Genomic DNA, 27,849 nt, shown 5'->3' with positions numbered 1-27,849 from the left:
TCCAAACCAGTCCAGTTGAAGAGCTCTGCGTGTGGCTGACAGCAGCTTCCTAAGGGCTTGCATTTGAAATGGGATCTCGGGGCAATCTCTGCCAGCCACCTTCCTGACACAAACTCATTTCTTGTCTCAAATCTACACAGGCTCTGTCACTGAACCTGCTGCAGCAGCAGCAGCGCCGTCCCAAGGAGCCTTTGCTCCCCAGCCAGAGAAGTGGAGCCGGGGCACTTGGTTCACCTCCCGCGCTGACCCAGCTGCTGCTCAGCACCAGGAGATCAACAATGCCTCCCTGGAGCTACTGAGTACGTCTGGTGTCTTTCTTACCTGAGCGACAGTGTAATGTGTGCACGTGTCCTCCTCAGTTTGGTGTCACAGGGACATTAGAACTCCCCACAGGAAGTGCTGGCAGTGCTCTGAGGCAGCGAGAGAGTGCTCTGGGTGTTCCTGCTGCCTCTGAGGGCAGCTTGGACTGGCTGGAGTTTGCCTGGGCTTCCCTCTGTGCCGAAGGCAGAAGCAGGGATTGCTCCTGGATCAGCAGAAGGCTGTGACTGCTTGAGTCCTAGCCATTGGCACAACCCCTGCCCAGATCAGTGTCTAGGAGAACACATCAAGCCCTTTGTGATTCTGCACCACGAGGCATTTATTCTGCTTCTTGCCCATAACAGCTGCCAGTGCTGTGCTCTCAGATAAGCCCTGGTCGGGTTGAGAACAGAGCCTAGTTGATGCTGTGTCTGCCATCACCTGTTGGGACAAAAAGGCTCGCTCTGGCTTCTTCCCGTCAGTGCCTGTCAGTGCTCATGCTTGGGCTTTGCCAGCCTTGTTGTGGTAGCTGCCCTGGCTCTGAGGGCTGGTGGGACTGCAGAAGCTGGAGCTTTCCTTATCCAGGAGAGTCCCGATGCCGCCCAGCCGCTGCAGCGCAGAGCTGCCTGAGCCAGCAGCCCCTTGTCTGGGCCGGCTTCTGCGTCGCATGGCCTGGACTCACAAGAGGGTCAGCATCTCCTCTGGGCAGCTGTCTGTGTCACGCTGACACCTGAGGAGCACTGCTGTCCTCTCTGCCCTTGCTTGCCATGCCGAGTTGGGAAGATGGGGACGTGTGTGGTGCCAAGAGGGCAAGTCCAATGGGAGTGACTGATCCACGCTGTCAGGGTGAAGAGAAGCAGTGTGGTTCTCCATGCGGGGCACAGGCAAGGGCATCTTTGAACTCACTGTGCTCATAAAGAGTGAGGGTACTGGTCCTGAAAGCCCCATTGGGATTAGTTATAGCATGAGCTGCTCTGGTTTACAAACACAGAGGCATTCTTCTGGCAAACTGCTGCAAGGTGGAGAAGATGGGAACACTTGGCAATATTCCTCCTGTTCTGAACTTGGCATCTGTTCAGAGGAATTGATTCTAGATATCAAGGTGCATTTAATCTTAGCGAGTAGGAAACCTTTTGTTGAATCTCACAGTGTTTATTCCCAAGAAAACAAATGCTCTCTTATTTCCAGCTCTCCTTAATGTTTTTAGATGACAAACTTACTTGCCTTGGTAGCTGTTCTCTTCCGGTCTCTGTCTTCTCTGAATATATCTCCCTGTACTTCCCTGTGTATCTGCTGTCAAGATCTCTCTTCAAAGGACTCTGGAAAATCAATCTCTCTGCCAGCCACTTGCGCTGCAGAGCTGCCTGTCTTCTTGTCGTTGTTCCTGCTCCTGTTGTTGTTGTTGTTGTTGTTGTTGTTGTTGTTGTCGTCACCCAGCTGACCACAAAGGGCTCAGAGCTCCAGACAGTGGGGCTGCCTTTTGTGTCTCCTGGAAACTGGGATCTCTGCATTAAAGTGAGCGTCTTGCATTTTGTTTCCCTCAGGGAGAATGGTGGAGATGGAAAATCCCATTATAAAATACACTGAACTGGAAAATATTGGCAGTGGGTGAGTCCAACCAATGTTAATTTTACAAAACTATGCACCAGCTGTTTTGCTGGTGGAATATCCATCAAGTGTGAAGTCAGACAAGCTGCAAACATATTCAGATGCTGGGGTTAGATTGTCAGTGCTGATCAGAATTTTTAAATGTGGTCAGAAGGAATTGCCAAAGACATGTCCATGCTTCCAGTGTCCTGCAGGTCGTAGGCATTTACAGCAGAGATCTCTGTGGGCTGGCAAGATCTAAATGGCTTCTCCTTTCTTTGCTACTATTTTGTTCCTAGGACTTTTGGAGATGTTTGTAGAGCACTCGACACTGCCACAGGAGGAGAGGTAAATGTCAACAGCTGCCACAAACTCTGCTGCACTCGAGGGCTTTCCCCTGTGTTTTGATAAGCTGGGGCTGGAGCTTTGCATAGAGCTGTGCAGCAAAGGCACAAGAAACACAGACTGGTGCCAGCGTGCAAATTGCAGCTGGGACAGTCTTTGTCCTTCTCAGCTGCCAGAAAGAAGGTACAGAGGGCAGCAGTTCCTTTCAGAGAAGGATGTGCTCATTCACTCTCCATTGCTAAAACAAAGGTGGTGCCTTTGAGCTTCTCACTGCTCTTTGGGGCTACAGCTTCAGAATTCTCATTTCTGGTTGCCAGCAAATGCATCTGAAAGTCTGCCCATAGCCCAAGATGCATCCACAGAGTATTAAGGCATGGATTACTTCTTGTGAGTCCCATACAAAAAAAGCAGAGAGTATGGTTAGAGTTTTGTGGGTAGTAGCTGAGACACCACTGTTACCAAGTGGACAAGGCAAAACCTCAGTGGCCACGTGTCCTGTAACTGGCCTCCAAGGAAGCAGAGAAATGGGCTGTTGCAATGTCAGTTCCTAATTACTGCAATGCCTAATCACAAGGCAATTGGGCACAGTTTGGCTATGTCATTCCAAAATCACTCACTCCGTGGGAGAAGTTGTTTTCATGCCACCAGCTTTTAATGTTACTGATTTTCAACATCGTTTTAGGTGGCCCTAAAGAAAATAAATCTTCAAGGACTGATCTGGAAGGAAGGAACTTTTAATGAACTCATGGTCATGAAAATGAATAAGCACCCAAACATTGTGAATTATTTAAAGAGGTGAGTGGTTGTTGTTTTATCCCAGCGATGTTTGTTTACATACTGCAAGCATGCAAAGTTAAAAACCCACTTTGGTCACTTTTAGAAAATAGAGCTGGTAATTACTGGTTAATTATTATTTCTCTACTTATCTCCAGTGGATGGGAAGAGAGTGCATTTGGTCTGCCTTAAACTACCCTGGCAAATGCAGTTTGAAAATTTTTCAAAAACTTGGATCAGCCCTATCTTACTAATTCAATACCCTGTAAGTTCACTACCTCCACATTGTTTTGAGGCTTGGTTTTTTCAAATTTTTCTCAGCACCTTTTAAGTTCTGATAAACCATCCTCGAGAGGATTTCCCTTGGATTGTTGTCCCTTTTCCATTGCTGTGCACGCCAGGAAGATCAGGTGTTTATTTCCAGAAATAGCATGTGTGACAGGTTTTTTATCTGGGCTGTTACTAAACCGCACTTTTCGCTTGCTGGCCATCTGAGACATCTCCTTTTTCACAGCTATAGCTTTCTCCTTGAGACCGCACAGATTGCAAACAATGCACAGCTGAGAGGGAATGTCTATTCTTTTATTCTGTCCTTGTCACAAAGGGACTCGGAAATAACCCTTGTTGTTTTCCAACAGCAACGTTGTTGTTTTCAAACATGCATGTTCATCTCCACCCCTTGGTTCCTTCTTTCAGCTACCTTGTGGGTGAGCAGCTCTGGCTGGTCATGGAGTACATGGACGGAGGCACTCTGAGCGACGTCATCAGCAAGACTCACATGTCTGAAAGAGAGATTGCAGCCATCAGTCAGGAGGTCAGCAATCCCACCTGTGCTGCCGAGGGCTTGGGCAGGATTGTCTGGGAAACAGGGGCTCAGAACAGGAGTGATTTTATGTTCCAAGCTTTGTTTCTGTGTTGCTGGTATGCTATGGACAAGCAAAAGCATCTCAAGGGCACTGCCTGCCAGTGCCCCTGCACTCACTCTACTCAGTTCTTGTACTCATATCTCCTGCTGTTGTATTCTCACTCTGCCTCATGTATTTGTATTTGCTGTTCTCCACCTTGCCTCTCTAAACGTTTGCCCGGAGCCTGTCTGCACTGCATTCCTTGCCTGTAAAAGCAAAGGTGCTGGTGGCAGGATTTGAAACTAATGGCAAAGAAAAAGAGACTCATTTCACACAGTCCTTAGCTGAAAAGGACCGTAGTGCAGCCAAGATGCTCTTTGCTACAGGAAGGTAACTGATGTGATACTTCCAAGCCTGTGCTGAGGCCAGCAACAAAACCGTTGTCATGCAGCCTCCCACCCCAAAGTGATCCACTTCATACCAAAGGGAGGGACTTTTTCTTTCTTGGCAAAACCCTCCTTTGTCCTCGGCATGCAGAAAGCACATCCACTGCAGCAGCAGTCATCCTGGCTGGTTTGCAGGGGACAGTCTACAACAGCAGGTGCTGTTGCTCTTTCTAAAGCTGACATGCCTTTCCTTAGAAAGGTCCCGCTCTGCAAGTGTTGCAGCAGCAAGCTCTTCGTCTCAATGGCACTGTGTTCTGCCATTACTCGCCATTCCCCTGCAGAGGGAATCTTTAGAGCTGTTTCCTTACTTGCGTGGTGAAATCACATCACTAATTTTTCCCTCCTGTTTCTGTTTTCTCTCTCAGTGCCTGCAAGGACTGGATTTTCTTCACTCAAACCACGTGATCCACCGAGACGTGAGGAGCAGCAACATCCTTCTCAGAACCGACGGCTCTGTCAAGCTGGGTCAGTGTATTCTTGGTCAGCTGCAGCATTCCAGGGATGTGGGGTGTGGGGCTGCTTTGAGTGACTGCCAGCTCCCCAGAAATGGAGCTGGTGGCAGTGCAGGGCCCCCCGCCGTGAGCTGATGACACAGCTGCAACGTGCACAGAGGTATAAATAAGGGACCAGGAGAAGTCAAGAGTGGCGTTGCTCAGTGTGTGTCCCTTCCAGAGGGAGGGAGCTACAATGTAAAGCTTCGGGGGAATAAAGGCCACTGCTGTAAGCAGCGCTAAAAAACCCGGGATATCTTGGAAGTGGCCAATTCCATACTTCCTTGGCTAAAGCCCCAAGGAAACTGAGCATGGACAGTTCTCCAGGAGATTCAACAGCACATTCTTAGACTGAGAGTGAGGAATTCTTTTGCTTGATTTCCTAACTTGAGCTGGCTTTCATGGTATGTTTTTTTCTCCACAGCTGACTTTGGCCTCTTTGCTCAGCACACCCCCGAGCAGAGTAGATGGAGCTCAGTGGCCGGCACTTCTGGGTGGATGGCGCCTGAAGTGGTGACAGGTCAAGCATATGGCCCTAAAGTGGACATAGGGTCGTTTGGAATCGTGGGCATCGAAATGGTGGAACGAGAAGTTCCTTACTGGAATGAAACTCCTGTTTTGGTAAGGTCCAAATACTCACTGATCCCGCTGTCTTTCTCACCTGTCCCATGTTCTGTGTGCCACTGGACAAAATCCCATTGCCATCTGCTGGCACCACTTCCACCAAGGTGCCCTTCTAAAAATGTCCCTGCAGCACATCAGCATCTGCTGTTGATTTGGTTGCATCAGTAGGGAAGAGGAAGGTAACCAGTTCAGAAACCTAACCAGTTAAGAAACCTGCCGTTTTGGCCTCCAGCCATGCTTGACATTTTTCATTTGCTTTTTGAACAATGTTGGAGCTCTGTCTCTGAAGAAAAAGAATTTTTCAGTGGAATGTTTGGATGTGTGATAAATATCCTTCAAAATGGAGATGGAATCTTCCTAATTTCAATTTTATAGAAAAAGAAAAAAGAAAATGGAAAAGGAAGAGAAAAGGGAAAAGAAAAAAGAAACGTGGGCGGTTGACGCCGGTGCTGTGTTCCTTTACCACAGGAGCAGGGCCATCCCTGGCTTGCACAGTTCTAAGGATAGTGAGGACTCCAGCTCTCCACCATGTCCAGTGGCTGAGCACAGCTGCAGAGAGACAGGATAAAACCCTCTTTGTGACCTCTGGGGGTGTGGGAAAAGTGAAGGAAATTTTCCTCTGGGTTGAAGATGAAAGTAACAAAGTCTCTTTGGTCATCATCTTTTTCAGTGCCACCAGCACAGAGCTGTTCCTGTTGTGGTGGGCATTTTCATGGAGACTCCCAGGCCTCCTTCCATTGTTATTTCTGTCTATTTTAGATGGATTCTGCATCTGCATTTTTTTCAACAGGAGAAAAAAAAAAAAAAACTTGATGATTTTTGTTTCATGTAAGCAGTGCTAGAGGGACCAACAAGCACTGCAAATATGCCTTTCATGTAATAATCCTTGGAAATAGTATGGATAGGACAAACTCCCCCTTCCAAATAGCCTGTCAGGCTGGTGTGAATGCTCAGAGAAGCAAAACGTGCTTTTGCTGATGTAGTTCCACCAGCTAGGTCAGTCAATGAAGTCAGCTGCCAAGGCAAGATCTGCTGGATGTGGAAAAGCTGTGGCTGCATCGGGGTTTGGGTTTTTGGTTGGTAAAGAAAGTAATCTCTGGGTCTCTGCCAGGGCAGAAACTGCCCTGCAGAGTGGAGCCTAAACAATGGGATCTGAGAGAGCAGTTACAGATGGGAAAGAAGCAGCTGGAGCCTCGTGTTTCCTTTTTCCCAGCCTCAACTCCTGATAGCCACAAGAGGGACACCAAAGCTGCAGCAGCCCAACCGATTCTCGCCTTGCCTGCGCGACTTCCTGAGCTGCTGCCTGCAGACAGACGAGGCGCGGCGCTGGTCTGCCAAGGAGCTCCTGCAGGTAAAATGCAAAGGGGCTGCAGGTGAAACAGTGTCCGAGGGATGGGCTCATCTTCCACTGAGGTCCGAGGCATCAGATGAGCCCCCTTCCTCCTCACCTCCACTCCTGGTGCTGTTCAAATGAAGAATCCTAGTCTGGGCTGGGCTGGGCTGGCAGGGCCCTGTGAAGGTCATCTGGTCCAAGTGTCCTGCAATGAGCAGGGACATCTTTAAAGAGATCAGGTTGCTCAGAGCCCTTTCCCACCTGACCTGGAATACCTGCAGGGATGGGGCACCTACAAGCTCTTGGGACAAGCTGTGCCAGGGTTGCACCATGCTCTGAGTAAACAAGTTCTTCCTTAGACCTACTCTGATTAGATACCCTTTGTGTTTAAAAATATTTGCCCACATTCTATTATAACTCGACCTGATAAAAAAGATGTCCCCCACTTTCTTAAAAGCCACTCTGAAGTCTTGGAAAGTGGCAATAAAGTCTCCCTAGGGCCTGTTCTTCACAAAGCTGAGTAACTCCACCTCTCTCCGCATTTCCTTAGAGGACAGGTGTTCTGTTTTCTGGCTGTTTCTGTCGCCCTGTTTTGTAATTTGGTGGGGTGTTCTGTTTTACCTAATGGCAAAAGAATTGAAGTAGAGCAATGCAGGGTACAGAGCGATGAAATGGTGGTGGAGGAACCCAAGGATGCCAGTCCTGGCAGAGCAGTCTGGAGAGATTTGGCTGCGGGCAGGAGAGGCTGTGAGGGGCTCACGGTGAGCCTCTGGTTTGTGCCCCCCACCCCACCCTTAGAGGTTTCTGGCACGCAAACAGGGACAGCTGAGAGGGACTTGTCCCAGCCCCATCTGCTGCCTGGCATGCTCAGGCAGAGGGGAACTGGCCCAGGCTTACTGCCAGGTTGTGTGGCAGAGAGGGAACTGCTGGAGCCAGCACCACTGGGCTGGCACCTGCTGGGAAGGAAGGTGCCATCCAGCACAGGAGGGGCAGGCCATGGAAAGGTAGACACTGCTCTGTCTTCCTGTGGAAATTAGCACGGTGCCTGTATTTGAAAGACAGGGACCTATGTGAGTCATTGGAGTTTCCTGAAAGGAAGAAACCCCAGGGACAGAAAGCACCACTTCTAGAGCACTGGCAGGGCAAAAATCCCAGCAAGATGGAGAAACCAGAATAAACGGATGAGTGGGATTCTGGGCCAGGTTTGCCTGCGATGGCAAGGTCCTGCACAGGATGACTGGGGAGCAGATGGTCCCCTCACTCCTCTTCCTGGGTCTTTCTAGAAACTAGAGGAATCCTGATTGAGTCTGTGGAGCACTGAGCTTGGAAAGTCATGGTTCACACTTCTTTGTTGTTTTTTGGTTTTTTTTTGTTCCTGTGGGCAGCATCCATTTGTAACATCAACCAAGCCACCATCCACCCTGGTACCACTCATCATCTCAGTGAAGAAACAGAAGAAGACAAGAATGTAAAAATCAAGATATTATCGCCATAACCAAGTTCGAGTAGGATTGTAGAGTAGGACTCTAGAGTAGGACTGTTGAGTAGTTTTGTAGCATAGGTTTATAGAGTAGGATTGTAATTAAATAAAGTTTCTGAAGCATCAAGTCATTTGGATGATTCTCCTCCTTCTGACCCCTTCAGAAAACTCAGCATTTCCTTCTGAATTACCAGTTGTTTTTTATTGGTGCTAAGACATGCTTATAGCTTCTTTGGTATGGTTTGTAAGTGGAGAATAAAATGAACAGGGCTAATGCCTTTATTAATGTTCAGGTCTTATTGAAAAGATCAGCTGGGCAGGGGGCCCGACGCGGAGCTCGCTGCCACTGTTGTACCTTTCCCAGGTAGCCAAAAGGGAAGGAGGTGTGCAGAGTCTTTCACTGAAGTCCAGAGCAGCTGTTATCCCCTCTTCTTTCCTTGTGGCAGCATTAGGAAGTTCTGTCTCTCCATCTCCGCTTTCCACAGCCTACTCTAGTCTAGTCTTTTGTAGGTGATGGTGATGGGCAAAAGTCGATCAGGGGCTGTGTTTCCCCTCTTCCTCAGCTAGGGCATTTGTCTAGCCCCCTCTACTGTGATTAGTTCTTTATTTAGGGATGTTTTTATCCCCTAAAAACACTCCCATGATCCCAAGGGTTTTTTGTTTGCATTTTAGTCCCAGAATGGCAGCAGGGGGGAGGTGGGAGGGCAGTTATCTCCAGGTAGTTTAGAGAAAACAAACAGAGCAATTAGCTAATTAACATTTCAATATTGGTACTCAGCTAGAGCCAGCAGCCATTCCACTGTTGCCATGGGAAGTAGGAAGGCCCTGCCCGCGTTCCCAGGAACACCTGGGAACTTTGTTCATTACAGAGAAGGTTCTTCTTCATCCTCTCCAGACCACACTGCCTTTGAAATACAGCCCACTGATCCCTTTTGGCACATCTGTGGCACTTCCAGTTGAGGCGAAAAGGGCAATGGCATTTGCAGGAAAAACCAGAGAGGGAGTGGGAAACCAAAACCTCCTGTGTTGCTGCAGGCCTTCAGCTGTGACTCGAGAGCATTGGTTTCCTGCCACTTGGATTTGTATCCCAAAGTGCAATGTCTTTGGCTCGAGGAGAGCCTTGCTCAGCTGATGTTATGTGTATTTTGGGTAATTCGTATTTGTTAGAAATAGATGTATGAAATATGTTATTTTGGTAAGAAATATTCCTGTAAGTTTTTTTAATCACTCAAGCCAGGGATGAGAAGGTTGCTTCACAGTATTTCAAAACCACAGCTGGCAGCAGGGAGAAAAGGACCTAATTTGCAAATGAATGGAGGTGGCCGGCTGGGAGATGGGTGCTTCTCCAAGGTAATCTGAAGGAACACCCAAGCAATGAATACTTGATAAATATCTCAGATTGAGATAGCCAGAGCTATCAAGGAGACGCATCTCAATGTCGAGTTCCAGTAACCCTCTGACTGGCATACATCGCTTCCCAGACACAGTTTTGTTCAACTCAGCCCAGAGAAAAGAGACTCTATGAATATGTGAGACTCTGAATAGAAAGAAAAGCTCGATCACTGAAATCCCTGCCTCGAGCAAAATAAAATCTATAAAAACTGCTTGAGCAGGACAGTTGGTGCGAAACATAGGAGACCCTATGCTATAGTGGTCAGACCTGTGTCTCACCCAGCACTGATCCTGGGCTCGGCACTTACCTTTTTATTGTGGCTGGCTCAGACTGAATTTGATCGCTAAATAAAACTATATTTTATTATTTAATTTGGCTGGACTAATTCTTATCTATAACACTTGAGAAAGCAGAAAGATCAGAGAGGGTGCTCTGAAAGGTCTCCTCCGGTGCAGAGCTGTCAGCAACTGTGAGGTGAGAGCGGGCCCTGTTGGGGAAGATGAAATAGGAAAACCTTATCAATATGATTGCCTGGCAAAAGATTTGGAAAATACAGACATTGAGATGAGAACTAGATTCAAAATAACAAACCTTGACTACTGAATAACTAAAAAACAATAGTATAGCCAGGTTGAAAGCAATCCCCCCTTCTGATTAAACAATGCCCTTTACCTGCAGATAGGTCCAAAGGTCAAATGGAACGCTCTGTCTCACCCCCAATGTATGGTTCATCCCACACCTGTGACCCTCCCCTGAAGTATCAGGTATCTGGGACCCCATTGGCCCAAGTCCTGTTCCAGCCCACCTTGAAGCCCCCTGACAAGGTGTGCCCGAGGGACCGGACGCTCTCTTGGATCTTCCCCTGGGACCCTCACCTGGAACCCTCTCTCCCTTTCTCTCCCTCTTCCTCTCTCCCTGGGCCTGCCACAAGTTGCGCCTGGCAACTCCAAGCAGGGCCTTTCACCCCTTTTAATAAACCACATTTTCTAAGACCTGACTTCAGAGATCTCTCATCCATCCAAACCGTCCTGGAGTCCCGCGCTCTCTACAGGGCCCAGCCTTACCCGGGGTGGAGCCGCAGCAGAGCCCCGGCAGAGCCCGGAGCAGCCTGAGCCTCGGCACAGGCAGGCTGCCAGGGGACCCTTGTAGCTGCAGGAGGCGGCAGCCCGGCCCTGTGTGCATCTTCCTGGCACCGGGTGCATCCTCCACTCTCAGAGCCCAAGCGGCAGTTGGCTGCTCCCTAGGGGAAGCAGAGCCCTGCTGAGCACAGCCCAGATCGGAGGCATTGGCCGTCTGGAGTCTGCCCCGGGGCAGAGAAAGGCGAGGGGCAGCCGAGGGCCGGTGGCCTGGCTGAGCATTGCTACTCATAGCTCTGGGAGGAAGTGCCTGCGGTCCTGCAGTTCTGCACTGAGCCAGAGCAAAGGTGTGCAATGCAGAGTGTTTGGCAGAAATATTCAGGGCCAGCAGGCCAGCCGGCTTTGTGCTCTCTGGCGCACAGCAAGCGCTGTGCAACGCAGCTCTGAGCTGCTGGGAGAGAGGAATCGGGGATGTGCCTGAAGTGAGTCAAGGGGTTAGCTGTAAATGTAATTAGGATAATTGAAAACTGCAGATGAGCTGAGGGGCCAGCTGGGACTATAACTGGGATAGTAGAAGATTGCATATTTTAGTTAAGATTTTAAAATTAGTTAAGAAGCTAAGTTAGTAATACAGCATGCAAAAATCACGTGCCTTAGTTAAAGAGTACCAAATATATTAGGAAAGTAAAGTTAGGAGTGACAGGGATAGATGAAGCAATTGTGAAGGAGCAGAGACCATAGAAATACCTTGCCTTAAGAATAACCAAACAGTTAGAAGAGGCTTGGACCGTGACCAGCAGGTCAAAAAGTCCTGCCAACTGGCCATGGGTGAAGAGTTCACCATGAGGAAGACAGCTTCCTTCCTCCCATACGACTACTCCCTCATTTCAAAATCCCACTGACTCAATTAAGGGAGTACAATTGCACAGCAGTAATAGATATTCAGCTGATTATAATATGAAGGGGGCAGGTAATAATTATGTATTATGCATTCTTAGAAACCGTGTGAATATGTAAAACCTTTTTTTTTCAAAACCTCTGCATACAGAGAGCAGGAGTCTGCAACTCTTGCACATGTCTTTGGAAACTATTTCACATGTGTCCAGCACTGCAATAAATACCCTTCTTTTCCACTGTAATTAGCTGAAGAGTCGTCTGTCCGTGCTTCAAGAGTTGTGCTAGAGTAGTGAACAGATTTGCAAGGGAGCAGAAGAGTTTCAATAGGCAATTTTTGGAAGAGATGGAAGCCTCTTCTGACTGAAGGGGAAGCCATTTGCAATGGAGTACTGATCCCAAAGTCCACACAATACTGCACCAAAGGATTAGACCCTGCTCTCTTCAGTACCTTCTAACTGATCCTGCCTAAGTTCTGGTTCTACTGCACATCAGCCAGGGCTCACACCTGTGTTCCGGGGCTGTTCTTCCTCTCAGAACTAATGGCTCAGCTCTCTCTCACTGACATATTGCTTACCCGAGGCCAGTCTCTTCCATATCCCTTATAAAAGGAATTTATCTTTGATCTCCAAATTTTGCATGCATGCCTGCATGAAAAAAAAACCCTACAATACAAACCTTCAGGAGAATCATGGCATAAAGGCACATTCCAAGCACACAGTGCTAGCTCACATCCAATGTTTCCTTCTCAAGGATCTCCCAGACCTTCCCCACAGGGCTGTTCTCAATCCATTCATCACCCCGGCTGTTCTGCTAAGTTCTGGAATATGCCTTTCTAAAGAGGAGGCATTTCACACACTGGGGAAAAAAAGTCGTAAATCTAAGGAAAGGAGGCTGAGCCAAGTGGTGGCATTGAAATACAGGTGGGGTAGACATTCCTCTTTGATGTGAGGAATGCTTTGCAGGTTTGGGGTGTGTAATGTAACATTTGGGGAAGGAGAAAAAGGCACAGAAATTCAGGCTTTCAGCAGCTGAGAGGTGGCAGTATTAGAACACGCAGCAGTTGGTGAAAGCCATCTCTCTCCTTCAGGTTCCTGCTGTGTGGGAAGGTGCTGGGAGTTGTGATGGCTCCACTAACCCTTTGCTGGGAGGATGATCTGTACCGGGGGAGAGCAGAAAGCTGCCATGGTGAGCAGAACATGCTCAGAGCATTACAGTTCAGAGAATGATACTGCCCCTGAAGTGCAAAAAGCTTGAAAGCATCTAATTCTGTGCAGCACTGCTGTACAAATTTTCTCTTCTAGAACGTGCCCGTTTTCATATTCTGCAGATGAATTATCTGGTTTTTACAGAATACATGGAGTTTTTTCTTAAGTTTTTTGGGAGAACTCTCAAGTTTATTTTTATTTGCAATTTACATCCAGCATTTATTAAATTGTTCTTTTGTAAATACTTGGGGAACAAATACCCAACCATTTTTTATTCCTTTGGGATATTGTGATTAATATTCTTAGAAAGAAAGCTTTGTTGAACAAGTGTGAAAACACAGAGAGAGGGGAAATAGCATAAAAGTCTTTTAAAACAGGGCGTATAATGAGGACAGAAGAACTGCAGAGCTGAGTAATTCCTCCAAGGGTGACTTCTCCAAGAACTGCCAAGATACTTCCTTAAATCAAGGGAAATGTGACCTGCAGCCTTAGAAAGTACAGCCAAAACAAATGAAAACCCTTTGGAAAAGAGGGAATTTTGCCAGTGACATCAATCTGTCCGGATAACTGAGGGATGCCCATCGTCCTTGCACTGCATTCCTCAGTATTTGCAGTGTGTTTTCTCCCAGTTTCTGTGAATAAGCAGCTGCAGTTGCTTTACCATTAACTTAAGCTCCTAGGAGAATTACCAAGCAGCATAATTGTTTTTTGTAGCTGAGCATGACTTGAGTTTCCCAAATCTTCTACAAAGCAGAAAGGAACAAGACAGCTACTTGTGCTGATGTTAATGAAGTGTTTCATGAAAGCAGGTGAATGAGAGCATTGCATTGTCGAACTTCCACAGTCAAGAAAACATGATTGCACTTAGAATAAAACATATGAAACTAGGAAAACATCGGAACAGGATAAAAAGAAATTACTAGACAGGAAGGGATGTTGGGGGAAAAGGCCATTTCTGATGCATGTGCATGCATTTGTAAGGTAAAACAGAAAAAGAAGGGCAGAGATAATGAGGGATGAAGATTTTAAAATTGCACTGGGCAGAAGAGACACACAGACAACCACTGTAAACACAGCTGAAAGATTCAGCTTGGAGTTGTATTAGAGTGGGATACGTTCACTGATGTTCTCTGACGCACACCAGTGCAAAGACTGAAGAAGAAAGGAGAAAAGTTTAATTTCTGAAAGTCATTTAGACTCCTGGAAGCATTGTCTAGAGATCGAAAAGGCTAAAGCCTCAGAGAACCTGAACCTAAAACATTCCCAAATGGATTGATAAGGTATGATGTGCACATCTCTGCTGTTTTCAGAGTCAATGAAACTGACAATGAGTGTCTGGAAATTAGGAATGGGAACCCAGATTTTATCTCCATTACTCTAAGAACACCTTAACAAGGCACTTTAGGAGCTGAGCACTAACATTCTCACCCTGCTGTATTCACTTTACATTTGAATACAGGCTGGTAGAAGAAGAGATTGTTTTAATTTCTCCCCAAGTTGCCTGTTGCACTTTCAGGTTAGGAGTACATGTAAAATTCAGCTAATCACCCTCTATCCATGAATATTCCACTACTGAACTGGCAGATAGAAACATCATTTTTCTCTTTTTAACTTCCTAAGTGGTGCCCTAATTAACAGAAGACTTGTATAAATCACACAGAAAATCAACAAAAATGCTGAAATTGGCTCTCAGTTTCATTATAAAGGCTTCTGAAAAAAGGCTGGACCGGATCACTAAACACACCGAAACTTGGAAGAGAAACATGCATTTTAGCACTGATCAAGGGGAAAGAAAAGTAAATTCTTTAAAATTCTCAAGTGGAAGATAAGGAGAAAGACAGGAAGCACAGGGAGAAAAAGGCCCTGTCAGATGACCTGTGGAAGGTATCTTTGTGCACCAGCACTGTTGAGGACATTCCCTGCCATTGGTGCAAGCAGCTGGAGACATAAATACTGATGGATCTGGGGGCCACAATCTTGGTAGTGCAGAGGTGGTTCAATAGCGTGACATGATGGAGTTCCCTCTGAGCAACTGGGCTGCCTGAAAGAAGTGAACAGTTCACCACAGCCTAGCCCGCTCGGCTGCTGTTTCCTCCTAACCCTCCTGGGGAGGCTCTGAGATCTTCCCTTCCCTGATGGAAGTGCTGCTGCTGCCAAGGGAAACGTCCCCATCCTGACTCAGTGTTCCCTTTGCTTCCCAGCTGTGCCATCTGCCGTCCCTGTCCAGGAGAGCTGCTCTGCACGGGAGGAAGAGCCCGAGGGAGAGCCTGGGGACATCGGCGGCTGCAATCCCTCCTGATCTGGTTCTGTTTATGGATGTGTAGAGTTAGACTTTGATAGTTACAAGTATAGGGATATTTACATGCGTAGACTGATACTTGTATAGGTGTCTATGTATGTAAATTGTTCTATTGATGCATGTATATTGATCAGTTTGCATCTCTAGTTATGTTTGCATACTTGCACAGTTGTGTAGCTGTGTGGTTCTGTTGCTGGGGTTGTATGGATTGTTTTAGTGCTACATTGATATTTGTATATTTATAGGTAGGTTTGTTATGTCTGTATTATATTGTCATGTTATATGTCATGAAATATGTAATACATATTTACAGCTCTATATTGTTATGGGTATATATGTATTTACTTCTATTTAATTATGTATGGAGTTGTATAGTTCTAAAATTCTATTTATTTAGTTATGGATCTGAGAGAGATATTGGTGTTTTGGTATTTGTATATGGGCTGTACGGTTGCAGTAATATGTAAAAAATGTAATTGTTAACCTTTAATTCATATATGTGTATAGTGAGTTGTTGCAGAGGGTTAGAATAAGTTATTTTTTTAAACTGAAGTTGATATCTGTATATATTTACATAACACACTTGTCACAATAAATTCTATTTTAATCTGAAATTGATATTTGTATGTTTCTATATTGGCAGCACAGGTGTAACAATTTAAAATAAATTTCATTTTTAAACATAGGTTGATGTTTGTGTATTTGTACATTAGTAGTGTAGTTGTAACTATCTGCCATAAATGTAATGTTTCAACTGAAATAAGCACAGGTTTGTGCTACCCAAAGAAATGAGCAGATGTAAAGGTGATGATGCTGGAGGATTTTGGCCATGAAAATCTCCAGCCATGCCCAGCCCATGCCCCACTTGCACTCAGGCTGGGCAAGGGAAGCGCAGATTTGGGATGGCAGCAGAGCCACACGTTGTCTCAGAACTCGCTGCAAAGGCCTGCTGAGGAGACTCTGGGACTCCACTGAGAGTAGAACTCTGAGCAGGAGCCACCAGGGATGACAAACCCACCCCCATCCCAGGGGCAGCTCTTTAGGCAGTGCTCCAAGCGTCCCTCTGAAGCTCGTCCTGGAGACCAGAAGCCAGCAGGGATCCTGAGCCAGCTCCGCTGCCTTTGGCAGCACTTTGGCAAATGAGCTGCAGCAAGGGGGAGGCAACAGTGTCTGACTGCTGCAGGCTGGGGATGAAGGAAGGGCCATGGACACAAGTGCTGAGATGCTCCAAAATCCAGAAGGAGTCTGGAGAACTGGGAAGCAACAAGTTCCAACAAGCATTGAAATGATGGAAGCCCTTTGTGTGAAGTTCCCTGAAGGAACTCCCAGGGTAGTTGCTGCTAGGATCAGCAGAAGCAGAAAGGAAAAATATACAAACACTAGGAGATGATATATTAGCCTCATAAGAAATGGCTTCCAAAATTATAATGTATATTACTTACATCTTTTATATTTTATTATATTATGTTATGTTATGTTATGTTATGTTACATTAATCTAAATATATAATATATACGATGCATGAAATTTAATGCACATGTATTTTTGGACAATTTTTTTTAACATATTTTTTTTCATTTAAGATACATATTTGAAATATTCTTCCAGCCTGGGAGAGTGAAGACGCAGTCCAAAACCTTCTGCCCACTCAGCAGTCAGCCCTGGGTGTGTGCATGCACACCCACCCACTGTCCTTGCTCTTCTCAGCACCTCGGGGCTGCTGTTTGCACAGAATTGGGATGAATTTAACTCGACAGACCCACAAGTGGGGTGTCCAGCTTGTCATGAACACTCATGTGGCAGGGCACAACACAGAGCTCTCCAATCACATTATCACAGGTCCTTTCATTCCTGTTGGGCACTGAGGAACTCCTAAAAGCACCAAAGGCACAGAAAAGAGGTGGAAAAAATTGGCGTCATGCTAGTGCTGGTATCCTCATGGAGGAAAATCTGTTGGGTTTCTTAAGGTTGTAGCTATCCAAAAACTAGGACAACTGCTCAGCCCCAGTAGCCCAGTTGTGAATGGTTTTCTTGACTTGGCAAAACTGGGGTGTTAACAGTGGACTCTGTCCTTGGTTCCAATCACCAGCCCTGACCTGCAGACAAAAGCACCACCACCTGCACAAGCTACATCAGTCAATTTTCTTAAAAAGCCATGTTAAATTTTTGAGAGGAATGGAAAACCTGTCAGACCCTGTGGATTAATGACAAGACTCTGAGGTAAGAAGATCTTACCTCACTGTATACTAGCACCGATCACCAGAGACTGCAAGCATTGTCTGAAGAGACCAAGAGTATAAAAGGAGTAACCTGACTTGAAGAACTGCCTTTTTTTCTGTGGCTTTTAGACTGTGAACTGGCTACAGCAAGGGACCTGACACTGCAGGCTTCAGTCAACTTCTCTTTTTAGAGACATCTTCCACAGATTTGAAGGCAGATTCATTGCAGTGCTGTCAGGTTCTTGCCTTGGGGCCAAATGCCGGTTCAGCAAGGGGATTCCTTAATCCTTGGACACGGGATTTTTACTTTTTCTTTTTCCCTTTTTAATGTTTTCCTTTTAACCTTTCCTCCCCTTTATTTTTCCCCTTTTAATAAACACCCTCTTTTTGTTCAAATCCCCAAAGTTGGGTAATTTTTATCACAACATTAAGTCAACCAAGCCAGCCGCCGCACCGGGAGGAGAAGAAGGCAGTTGTACTTCAATCAAAGACAGGGGAGCAAAAGAGAACACAGCCCCTGCTGTTCCCTGCTGTTACCGTTTGGAGAGATGGCGCTGAAGTGGCGGTCGCAGCCGCTGTTGTCATTGCAGGCGCCATGGAAAAGGAGGGGAAAGCCAGCTGGGGGTGTGATGTTGGCTGAACAGACACCCACCAGCAGGTGTTGACAATGGGCGCAGCCGGTACAGCTGCGCAGGCTCCGTGGCTGACAACAGGGTAGCTGATGGAGCGCCCAGCATCATTGTGGCAACTGCCGATGGTGGAGCTGACTCCGCCCTCACCTACAATGTCGGGGGGGATCTTGAGCTGGGAACTGCAGCTCCTGCTGGCCGTGAAGAGTTGGTCCCCGGTGTGCAGTGGGGGGAAGGCGGGACCGGTCACTGCAGCAACCTGCTGGCCGCTCTTCACAGGAAAGGGGAGAGCCAACCCGCCGGTCACGGCAACGATAGTTCTGGCACTGCCAGCAGCAACAGAAGGGCAGAAAGCAGCGTGAGCAGAGAAGCACTGTCTCTGGGCGCGCAGCTGAGATGCAGCTATCACTCTCAGCGCCACTGATGTTGCGGAAGGAGGAGACAGCAACCTCCCAAAGACATGGGGACCAGGACTTGGCAATGGAACATAATCTCCAAACGAGAGACAGGTTCCATGGAGAGTTCCTATGCCTCTTGCTGGCCTGCAGGGAGCTGGAGAAAAGCTAGCAGCCGCCTGGTCTGGCGATCTTCCCCCCGGGGTGCTGCTGCCACTTCCACCCTCCAAACTCCTCACCTCTGACCCACTGTCCAGGGCTAGGATGGCATGGAACATACATCTCCACACAGCCATTAGCCAAGGTGCGGCAAAATGCCCTCCAGAAAACTCTGTGAGCCGGTGGCCCAATGCCTCCCACAGGATCGGACTAAAAGCAGCGTCCATACCCACCAGGAAGGCATGACACTTGCCCCATGTTAACAAAGCAGAGAGCGAATCATCTGACACAGAGAGTCCCCTTAAGGAAATCATGTCCCTCCACAGAGAAACAACCATGTCTTCTTCTTTAGAGGTGTGGCTTCCTGTGGGGGCTGAAGAGCCAGTCAACGAAGGGCTTGCATCGCTCCCCTAGAGGGCTAACCCCTAAGCCACAGACTCTTTGGTTACAGCGAGCAACTTTCACCCCTAGAGGCCTTTGCAGTTCTGTGTTGATTCATTGTTGCCCATTGGTTCCTCCCCTCATGCTCTGCCCCTGAGACCGTATCCCATGGGTTGCTGGTTTGACTCCGCCCCTTGCTTTCCCTGTATAAACCCCTGTTTTCCCCCAGTTCAAGGAGCTTTTCTTCCTGGCTTCCTTCGCAGAGGGCCCTGCTCTTAATAAAGGCTGTTACTCTTTGGAATGCCATACAGAGCTCCGGTCTCTTTCTCCACCTTGCCTGAGAGCTGAAGCTGAGCTGAACATCACTCGCCGGGCTGAGAGAAGGACGTGCCTGTGCCCCTGAGCTGTCCTTCTTAGGATGTTTCTTCAGGAAGGTTGCGGCACCTTACCACCACCCTGCCGCCGCGGCAGCTTCCCATTGTGGAAACACCGGCACCCAATCTCATCAAAGCATGGACTGTCCACTGCACTGGGAAACTCCATCCTCACCCACTGTTCTAAGTTATCGGGGCAAAACCAGGACCCCAGTCCCTTCCAGGAGGACGCAGGGAAAGGTCATTATCTCTCCAGGGGAACAGAGGGTGTCTGCACACGGGCGGACTGTGCGAGTGCCATGAGGTCCCAGCAGAAGTCTGGCAGGGGTCTGGAGCATCCCTTTGTCCATCCCGCAATTCACGATGCGAAACATGTCGCTGGTTGCTGGTCACCAGATGTTGCTATTGAGTAAGAAAGTGGCACAGACCCACAAGAAGGCTGGTTTGCACAACAGCAGTTTTAATACAAAAAGCTCTTTCTTTTATAGACTGTTCTAATACATTTCACCTGATTGGCCAATTTACAAAAAACACCTTTCTTATAAACAATCCTTGAGCAGAACAGGAAAACAGAAAGTAGGAAAACACCACCTGCAGGTTGTTTATAATAACAAGTTATCATCACTTCCTACAACTCTCTAAAAGTCTCACAAGTCTGCCATGAGAAAACTTATCAGGTTTTCTCACTCTATGACCATGCTGTCACATCCACAATGCCTCACCTGAGGGTTTAGTGCTGCCTCCAGGCCCCTTCAGGGGAAGTGCAGGTGCTCAGTACTCTGAGGCTTTCCCAGCACCTCTCAAGAAAATCTTTATCACCTCCAGACTTGTTGGGGTTTCACTAGATGAGCCATCCAGGGAGTTAATGTGAAAATTTCATCTCTGAAAGCTCACCATCCCACTAGTTCCCATCGACCTTAAATGCCACCCTGAGCTCATGGTTCATCTGACTTGAATCGACCCTGCAGCCGCCTGCAGGGCCCTTGGAGAGAGCAGCAGCTGCACAGCTTCAGAGTAGCACACCCCAGCCAACAACCCATCAGGGAGGAAAAGAGTTTCTACCCTTCCTTTTCAAACAGGTCCTGGAAATTGACCCTTTGAAGTGTTTTCCTGCAGTGGTCTGTCATGGGTGGATCTCAAGCGAGAATCAAGTAGAAAGTATCAAGTTGCCTAGGAAGAGGGACCTTAAATGCAAAAAAATTCTCTGTCTAATCTCTGGTAGATTTGGAAGGTGTTCTGGGCATTTTCCAGACAGCCTCTCTCCTGAGGTAATGCGGCCAGGGGCTCGCGGGTCCGACTGATTGTTGTGCTGCCGTAGGTGTCCCAGATAGTGCTGGGCTGATAGGCTCAGCTTGTCTGGGTCCCTCAGGCTTGGCCTCCGGCCGCAGGCAAACTTAGCAAGCAACTCTGGAGTGATTTCAGCTCTTGTAAATTCAGCTCACAAGTGATTTCAGCTCTGAGCTCACTAAGTGCCCCAGGCAGACGCAGGGATAGAGAGAGACGAGAAGGCTCTATGCCGTTCCACAGCAGTGTCCTTTAATTTCAGCTCCTGTGAAGGGGTGCAGGGACAGCTCTTCTGGCTAACTGGGCAGAGATGGCGGTTGATATAGGGTACTGGGGTGTTGGAAATTGTCCAATGGCCAGGCTTGAGGAGAATACGACCTATAGCCTTACAGAGAGATAACAAGGGGAAGAGGGCGGAAGAGGGGCTGCTCTGGTCTAGTCATCGTGACTAGGCATTTCTTATCTTAGGCGAGTGACCGCCAGGGAGGCCTTGCAGGGCCTCTGACTGCTACACTGAGGTGCAAGGGCAAGGAAAAAAAATACTGCCTGACAAGTGGTCAGTGTTAGGTGAACTCCCCTCTTCCTTTGAATGAAGCCAAACTTCAATGAGAGGATATTGCAGATGTTTAAGACTGTCTGTCCTGCAAATCAAGCTGTGCCATTGAAATGTGCTCTGAGTGCCCCAGAACAGTTGGAGCTGCAGAATACAGCCTTGCCCACAATGTCGTTTTCAGAATAAACTCAGTGTATAATTTCAGTGTGTGTGTCTGAAGATCTGGGCTCTTCCTGGATGAGTCCACTTTCTGTGGTCTTTTGTACTTCAGAAAGATCATGGAAAGTGAGTGTTAGAAGTATCTTCTTCCCGTGGTGCTCTGTCATGTGTACATCTCAAGTAAGAATCAAGTAGAGGGTGTCAAGTGCACTAGGATTGTTTTGTGAAAACAAAAACAATCTCTGGCTGCTTTTCCTGTCCTTGCTGCAGATTTGGAGGGTTTTCAGGGCATTTTTCAGGCAGCCTCTTTGTAGGGGTGAAGGGGCAAGTTGAAAACCATTTGTCCACAGATGGCCAGTGTCAGGAAAGCTCTCATCTTTCTTTGAATGAAGCCAGACCAGGGCCCTGATAGGATATTGCAGAGTTTACAGATTATGTCTCCTTCCAAAAGTGCTATTAAAATTCAGTGAGCTCTGTGTGCCCCAGAACAGTTGCAGCTGCAGAATATGGCCTCACCCACAAGGCTGCATTTTAGAATAAACTCACAGTTCAAGTTTAGCATGTGTGTCTGCAGATCTGGGCTCTTACTGGGTGAATCCACTTTCTGTGGTCTCCTGTGATGAGAAACTCAGAAGCCGCCAAATGCAGAAGCTACTGGGGAGATAGAAAAGGCTGTGATTTTAAAGTGTTTTTGTGTATGTTTAGATCAGTTTTAGAATCCATCCTTTCATATACATACATATCAATTAGAATATATGCATTTTAATTCTAGCTCCCTGGGAAGTCTACATACATTTCTGGAACTGAGGTTGCTGTGTGCTTCCTGTGATATTTGATCCAAGGCAGCGCTAGAGCTCTGCATCCCAAAGCCACATTGTGGAGCCTGACCAATGTGTTTGGATTCTTGCAGCCACCCCAGACACTTCAGCTCCCAGTGGTCCAGCTGGCAGTGCTGGTTATGCAGCATGGACAGCCCCTGGCTGGCTGTGGAATACTCCTGGGGAAGAGGAATTGCCACCAGTAGATCTGGACATGGTGCTTGAGACACTGAAGGAGATGTTTTCTCCCTCTGCTCAGGTAACTGCATTGGACAGGGATGAAAGGGGCTGGACTGACAGCTTTTGAATGTTGTTGCCGGGCTGAGAAGCAAAGGCTTCTTGAGTTCAGCTGTGAACAGACAGGGAAGGATTTTCTTGGTAAAGCAAGATTTCCTAAAGAAGGGGGAATGAAAAAGTCTCCCCCCTGAGTAAGGATGAAAAGGCCTGAGCCTGTGTTGGCCAAGTTTGGGTGCTCGTTTTCCTGGGGAGAATCCCTCGTGCAGGAGCATTTGTGGTGCGGAAGTGGAAGCTTTCTAGGTTCTGAGAGGCTTTGTTGGATGGGAAAGAAGAGAAGAGTGTTTGGAGAACTGCCACTGAGGGCAGAGTGTCCCGTGCAGGAAGGGGTGTGCGAGAGGTACCTGTGTTCCAGCAGCAGATGTGGGCTGTGCCTCTTTTGGGTGGGAAGGCCAAGGCAAAGCAGGGCTGGGCTGCAGCTGCTGCTGCTGTGAGAGCCCTGCCGTGCGTGCGTGTAGGCGCTCCCAGAGCCGTGGGTGGGGCTGGGCTGCAGCTGCAGCTTTCTTGTCCTCTCAGTAACCTGGGGCCTGCAGTCCAGTTTCCATCTGGGAAATCCTCAGCTGGGCAAACTGGCCACTCTTGCTGTCCATGTTGCCGAGCTCAGTCACCTTGCTCTTGGGCGTCTCTGTGGGAAGAGATGTGTGTTCCCACGCAGTCCCTGCCAAGCTGCAGCCTGGATGAGTGTGCTGTGCTCAGGGCTGTGCAGGGAGGAGCACATCCCTGGGCCAGGAGCTGGCAGGACTCCTTCCTTAGCAGCCATTCCATGTGTTCAGTGTCACCCCCCCCATTCAACACTGTCAGCTTTGACAGCTTTTGGATGGTGTTTGAGAAGTCCAATCTTTTTGACTTGTGAAGGCTTTGGGGCCCAGACTTCTTGTTAGGAGCAAGGGATTAAGAGTGTGAGCCACGGAGTTGTTGGACCAGATGTTTTGTGTAACTGGTGAGAAGGGTTTCTTTCTTTCTGTTTCTCTTTCAAGGGCAATATTAAAGTTGTGCCTGAGTCTTCAGGAGGGGAGGCTGTGGACAGAGCTGCAGTGGAGGGAGCTTTGCCTGGCACCAAGAGCTGTGGGAACAATTCCCAGGAGCCCGAAGAGCTTGGTAAGGACAGAGCCCCATTGGTTTAGAGAGGTGTGAGACGGCTGCTCTGAGCCTGCCTCTGGCAGGAAGGGAGATGAGAAGGTTGAGTTCCTGTCTGCAGGGTTGGTGCTTCCTGGTGCCTTTAGTTCAAATCCTGCATGGGCACAGCCTGCCCAAGCCCTGCCTTCCACACTTCTCCAGAGGCTCTGACACTGAGTCCTCTGCTATGGCAAGCGAGCAGGGAATAAACCTGACCTTGTGGGAGTTGTGCCACCAAGCTGGGTGTCCCAATTTGGTTCATAACTCAGCCCCCAGCAGCCTTCAGCCATTTCAGTGAGGACTGTGGTCTCTCTGTCACTGGGACTGTCTGTGTCTCAAACTCTCCTGGGTGCCATTTGCACTGTGGGTGCCATTTGCACTGCAAGTGCTGAGACTTGATTGAGATTCTTAAATACTTTACACAGCTCAGTTTTGAACTCCTGGAAGGATCCCTGTTCTTTAAAGAGCAGGCTTCAAATTGCCTTTCAGGCCATCTCTGACAGTCCCTGGTAGAAGAACAGTTACTTCCAAAGGGAAAGATGCACGGAGGCCAATATTGAATCAGCATTCCCTTTGCTATCCATATATCCACCTCATCTACCTCACCAGGAGGGCTGCTCTGCATGGGAAGATGAGACCAAGGGAGAACCTGTGACCATTGGACAGGTAGAAACCCTCTGTTTATACACAGATTTATAGATGTCTATAGCTTATATATATATATTTACATTTATAGATTTACAGAGTTGTGTTTATACATCTATATATTTATATTTATAGATTGTATATAGATATAGATATAGGTATATAGATATAGATATATAGTTATAGATGTGATAGATCTATATTTAAATATATTTAGTTACATTTATAGATTTGCAGAGTACATTTCTATATATGTAGACTAATATTTGTACATATTTTATATACATTTGTATATAGAGTAATATTTATAAATCTGCATAGTTATGTAGTTAGAGTTATATGGAGGTTTAGATGCATAGATGGAGCTGTGTAGGCCTAGGCTGCATTTTGGCCTCTTTCCCCCCTTGGCTGTCTTTTTCACCTCTTGCTTTTCCCCTGTGCTCCCTCCGTCCCCTCTCCCTGTGCTGGGTCCGAGTTGGCGGCCGGGCCGGGCGGAGCAGCAGTTCCAGCCCCGGGTGTCCCTGGAGCGGTGGCAGCTGCCGGTGGCCCCAGGCACTGTCCCCAGAGGAGCTGCTGAAGGGCGGTGAGACTGAGGGGGCTGAGGGGGCGGTGGCGCTGAAGGGACGGTGACCCTGAGGTGCTGCTGGGGCGGAGGGGTGTGGGGCAGCCGAGGGCGATGGTGGCACTGAGGTGACAGGGAAGTGGCACAGGCTGAGGGGGTGGCGGGTCTAGGGGGGCGGGAAGGGTCAGAAGGGACTGAGTGGGTGAGAGGACTGTGAGGGGCTGAAGAAACTGAAGGGGGCTGGGGGTTTGCCGAGAGCATGGCGGGGCTGAGGGGATGGAGGGGGCCGGCAGGGAGCACAGAGGGCTCCGGGACTGCAGCTCTGCCAGGCCTTGGAACCAGTTGCAGAGCCTCCGCTTTTGCCACAGGTGCAGTGAAGAGCTTGAGGACAGCCGGAGACGGACGGGAGCCAGCAGGGAGAAGCTGAAGGCCAGCGGCAAGAGCAGGGAACGGGGACCTGCTGCTGCCACGCTGCAGAGAGCCCGGGTGAGGCCACAGGGCCGGGGAGGCAGGGTGGGGCTGAGGGTGGCGTGGGCTGTGGCCGCGGGCACTGCCCGGCGGGGCAGCAGCGGGCCCTGCCCGTGCTGGGGCTGCTCAGCGCAGCTGCCCCGGCCGGCACAGGGGCTGTCCTTGGGCAAGGCAGCTGTGCCGGCAGGGCCCGGGAGCCGTGCCGGCTGTGCCGAGCTGCCGGGGTTGCGGGACAGTCCCGCCGCGGCTGCGCTCACCACAGCCTGGCCCGCTCGGCTGCTTTTTCCTCCTAACCCTCCTGGGGAGGCTCTGAGATCTTCCCTTCTCTGATGGAAGTGCAGCTGCTGCCAAGGAAAACGTCCCCATACTGACTCAGTGTTCCCTTTGCTTCCCAGCTGTGCCATCTGCCGTCCCTGTCCAGGAGAGCTGCTCTGCACGGGAGGAAGAGACCGAGGGAGAGCCTGGGGACATTGGCGGCTGCAATCCCTCCTGATCTAGTTCTGTTTAAAGATGTATGGACTTGCACCTAGACAGGGATTATTATATAGATATGTACGTATGTAGGCTGCTATTTGTATGGGTTTTTTTCTGTATGTCTGTTGTACTATTTATGGGTGTATGCTCTGTATATATTTGTGTGTATATATACATATATGTTTGTGATTACATATATGTGTATATATGTATCTAAGTATACATGTATGTTGTTTTATCTGTGTTTAGTTCTATTTCCTATGTATACAGTTTTGTTGCTACCTATATCTATTGATGCAGTCATAGTTCTATGGCTCTTTAAATAGGTATATTGGTATTTGTATTGATATGTCTATTTGTATACTTTCATATGTATATTGATCCATTTCTGTGTGTAATTATTTTTACCTGTGTATCCAGATGTATACCTGTATATTTGTATTGATGGATTTGTATGGATATTTATCTTGGCACAGTGATATTTGTAAATTTATAGATAGGTTTGTGTTCTATATGTCTTTATATATATATTGTATATAATATGTAATACTTAATCTATATTTACATCTATTGTTATATATATATGTTTAAATATATGTGTGTGTATATATGTATTTAGTTCTATTTGAGCATGTATGATGATCTATGGTTGTATAATTCTCTCAGTCGCGTTCTTGGTACAAGGTTACTTGGGGAGGGAATGCTTATTTCTGTATTTCTATATGGGCTCTACACTTGTAGTAATATGTAATAGATTAAGTTCTTAAACAGGGAATTGATCTTTGTGTATAGTGGGTTGCTGTAGAGGTTGGCAATAAATTAAGTTTTATTAACTGAAGTTGGTATTTGTATATTTTTACCTAGACTGGTTGTAATAATCTAATAAATTCCTGGTTTTAACCTAAATTGAGATTTGTATAGTTCTGTATTGTCAGTGTGGGTGTAGCAATTTGTACTAAATGACATTTTCTAAATGAAATGGATTCTCATGTGTTTGTCAATCAGCAGTGCGGCTGTAGCAATCTGCAGGAAATGCCATTTGTCAACTGCACTGGGTGCTTTGTGATTTGTGCCACCCAAAGCCACGAGCAGATGTAAATGCAGGAGGATTTCGGCCATGAAAATCTCCAGCCATGCCCAGCACATGCCCCACTTGCACTCAGGCTGGGCAAGGGAAGCGCAGATTTGGGATGGCAGCAGAGCCACACGTTGGGCAGAACTTGCTGCAAGGGCCTGCTGAGAAGACTACGGGACTCCACTGGGAGTAGAACTCCGAGCAGGAGCCACCAGGGATGACAAATCCACCCCCATCCCAGGGGCAGCTCTTTAGGCAGCGCTCCAAGTGTCCCTCTGAAGCTCGTCCTGGAGACCAGAAACCAGCGGGGATCCCGAGCCAGCTCCGCTGCCTTTGGCAGCACTTTGGCAAATGAGCTGCAGCAAGGGGGAGGCAACAGTGTCTGACTGCTGCAGGCTGGGGATGAAGGAAGGGCCATGGACACAAGCACTGAGATGCTTCAAAATCCAGGAACTGGGGAGCAACAAGTTCCGACAAGCACTAAAATGATGGAAGCCTTCATTTTAGTGAAGTGCCCTGAAGGAACTGCCAGGGCAGTTGCTGCTAGGATCAGCAGTAGCAGAAGGCAGCAGGATCTGCTCGTTTTACTGGGTCTGTTTCAGGACACAGGCTCTGATGGCCCCCGCTCCCACAAAGCCTCTGGCCGTGGAGGCTGCAGGGCAAAAGCAAGCCCACTGCAAAGAGAGACTTTGCAGTTGAAGTCCACTGCCCTTGTGTTTAGGGGATGAATGACTGCCATGCCAAAGCACAGCAGCTGGGCTGCAGGGCCCCTCACAGCTGTGTGTCTTGCAGGCAAGCCTGATGTGCCCATGCTGCAATACGTGCAAGGAGGACAAAGTGACCTGATTGTATTTTTAGCACAGCAACTTCTGGATCTGATGGCACACTTCCCCAGCAGCCAGGGCCAGGCCTTGGCCAGAGCCCAGGCCTGGTCTGGGAGTTTCCCCCAAAATACCCTACAGAAGCCTGTATTCATGTCAGTTGTGAGTTTCCTGAAGTGATATATTCCTTGCAGATAACTACACAAGCTTATACAGAGCTAGCATGTCTTTGTAGTCTATTTTTAGCTAAATACTGATGGGGTTAACAACCCCAGGATCAATCTTGTAAGTCAGCAGTGGCTTAGGCTTGCTGCTCAGGCCTCAGCACATC

At 47.9% G+C, this 27,849-nt stretch overlaps 2 protein-coding genes across 2 annotated transcripts in view; one reads left to right on the top strand and one right to left on the bottom strand.

Annotated features, from left to right (window-relative positions):
• LOC137464472 (E3 ubiquitin-protein ligase BRE1A-like) overlaps positions 1 to 27,849 on the bottom strand; it is a 121,436-nt gene that overhangs the window by 74,590 nt on the left and 18,997 nt on the right. The window lies entirely within an intron of this gene.
• LOC137464474 (serine/threonine-protein kinase PAK 3-like) lies at positions 78 to 7,458 on the top strand. The gene is made up of 8 exons (XM_068175847.1): positions 78 to 299; positions 1,842 to 1,905; positions 2,184 to 2,232; positions 2,912 to 3,024; positions 3,700 to 3,817; positions 4,660 to 4,759; positions 5,210 to 5,406; positions 6,623 to 7,458. The coding sequence occupies exons 2-8, from the start codon at positions 1,847 to 1,849 to the stop codon at positions 6,881 to 6,883; spliced, it is 897 nt and encodes a 298-aa protein (XP_068031948.1). The 5' UTR covers positions 78 to 299; positions 1,842 to 1,846; the 3' UTR covers positions 6,884 to 7,458.

This window comes from Anomalospiza imberbis, chromosome Z, assembly GCF_031753505.1.
Source record: "Anomalospiza imberbis isolate Cuckoo-Finch-1a 21T00152 chromosome Z, ASM3175350v1, whole genome shotgun sequence".
In the NCBI taxonomy this organism is placed as follows: Eukaryota; Metazoa; Chordata; class Aves; order Passeriformes; family Viduidae; genus Anomalospiza; species Anomalospiza imberbis.
This window is presented reverse-complemented; position numbering and strand designations above follow the sequence as displayed.

Bases quoted from the DNA above. Each gene is read 5' to 3' on its own strand.
- LOC137464474 (XM_068175847.1), top strand. From the start codon at position 1,847: ATGGTGGAGATGGAAAATCCCATTATAAAATACACTGAACTGGAAAAT. The intron at 3,818-4,659 runs GTCAGCAATCCC...TTTCTCTCTCAG, and splicing joins TTGCAGCCATCAGTCAGGAG to TGCCTGCAAGGACTGGATTT. The intron at 4,760-5,209 runs GTCAGTGTATTC...TTTTCTCCACAG, and splicing joins CGACGGCTCTGTCAAGCTGG to CTGACTTTGGCCTCTTTGCT.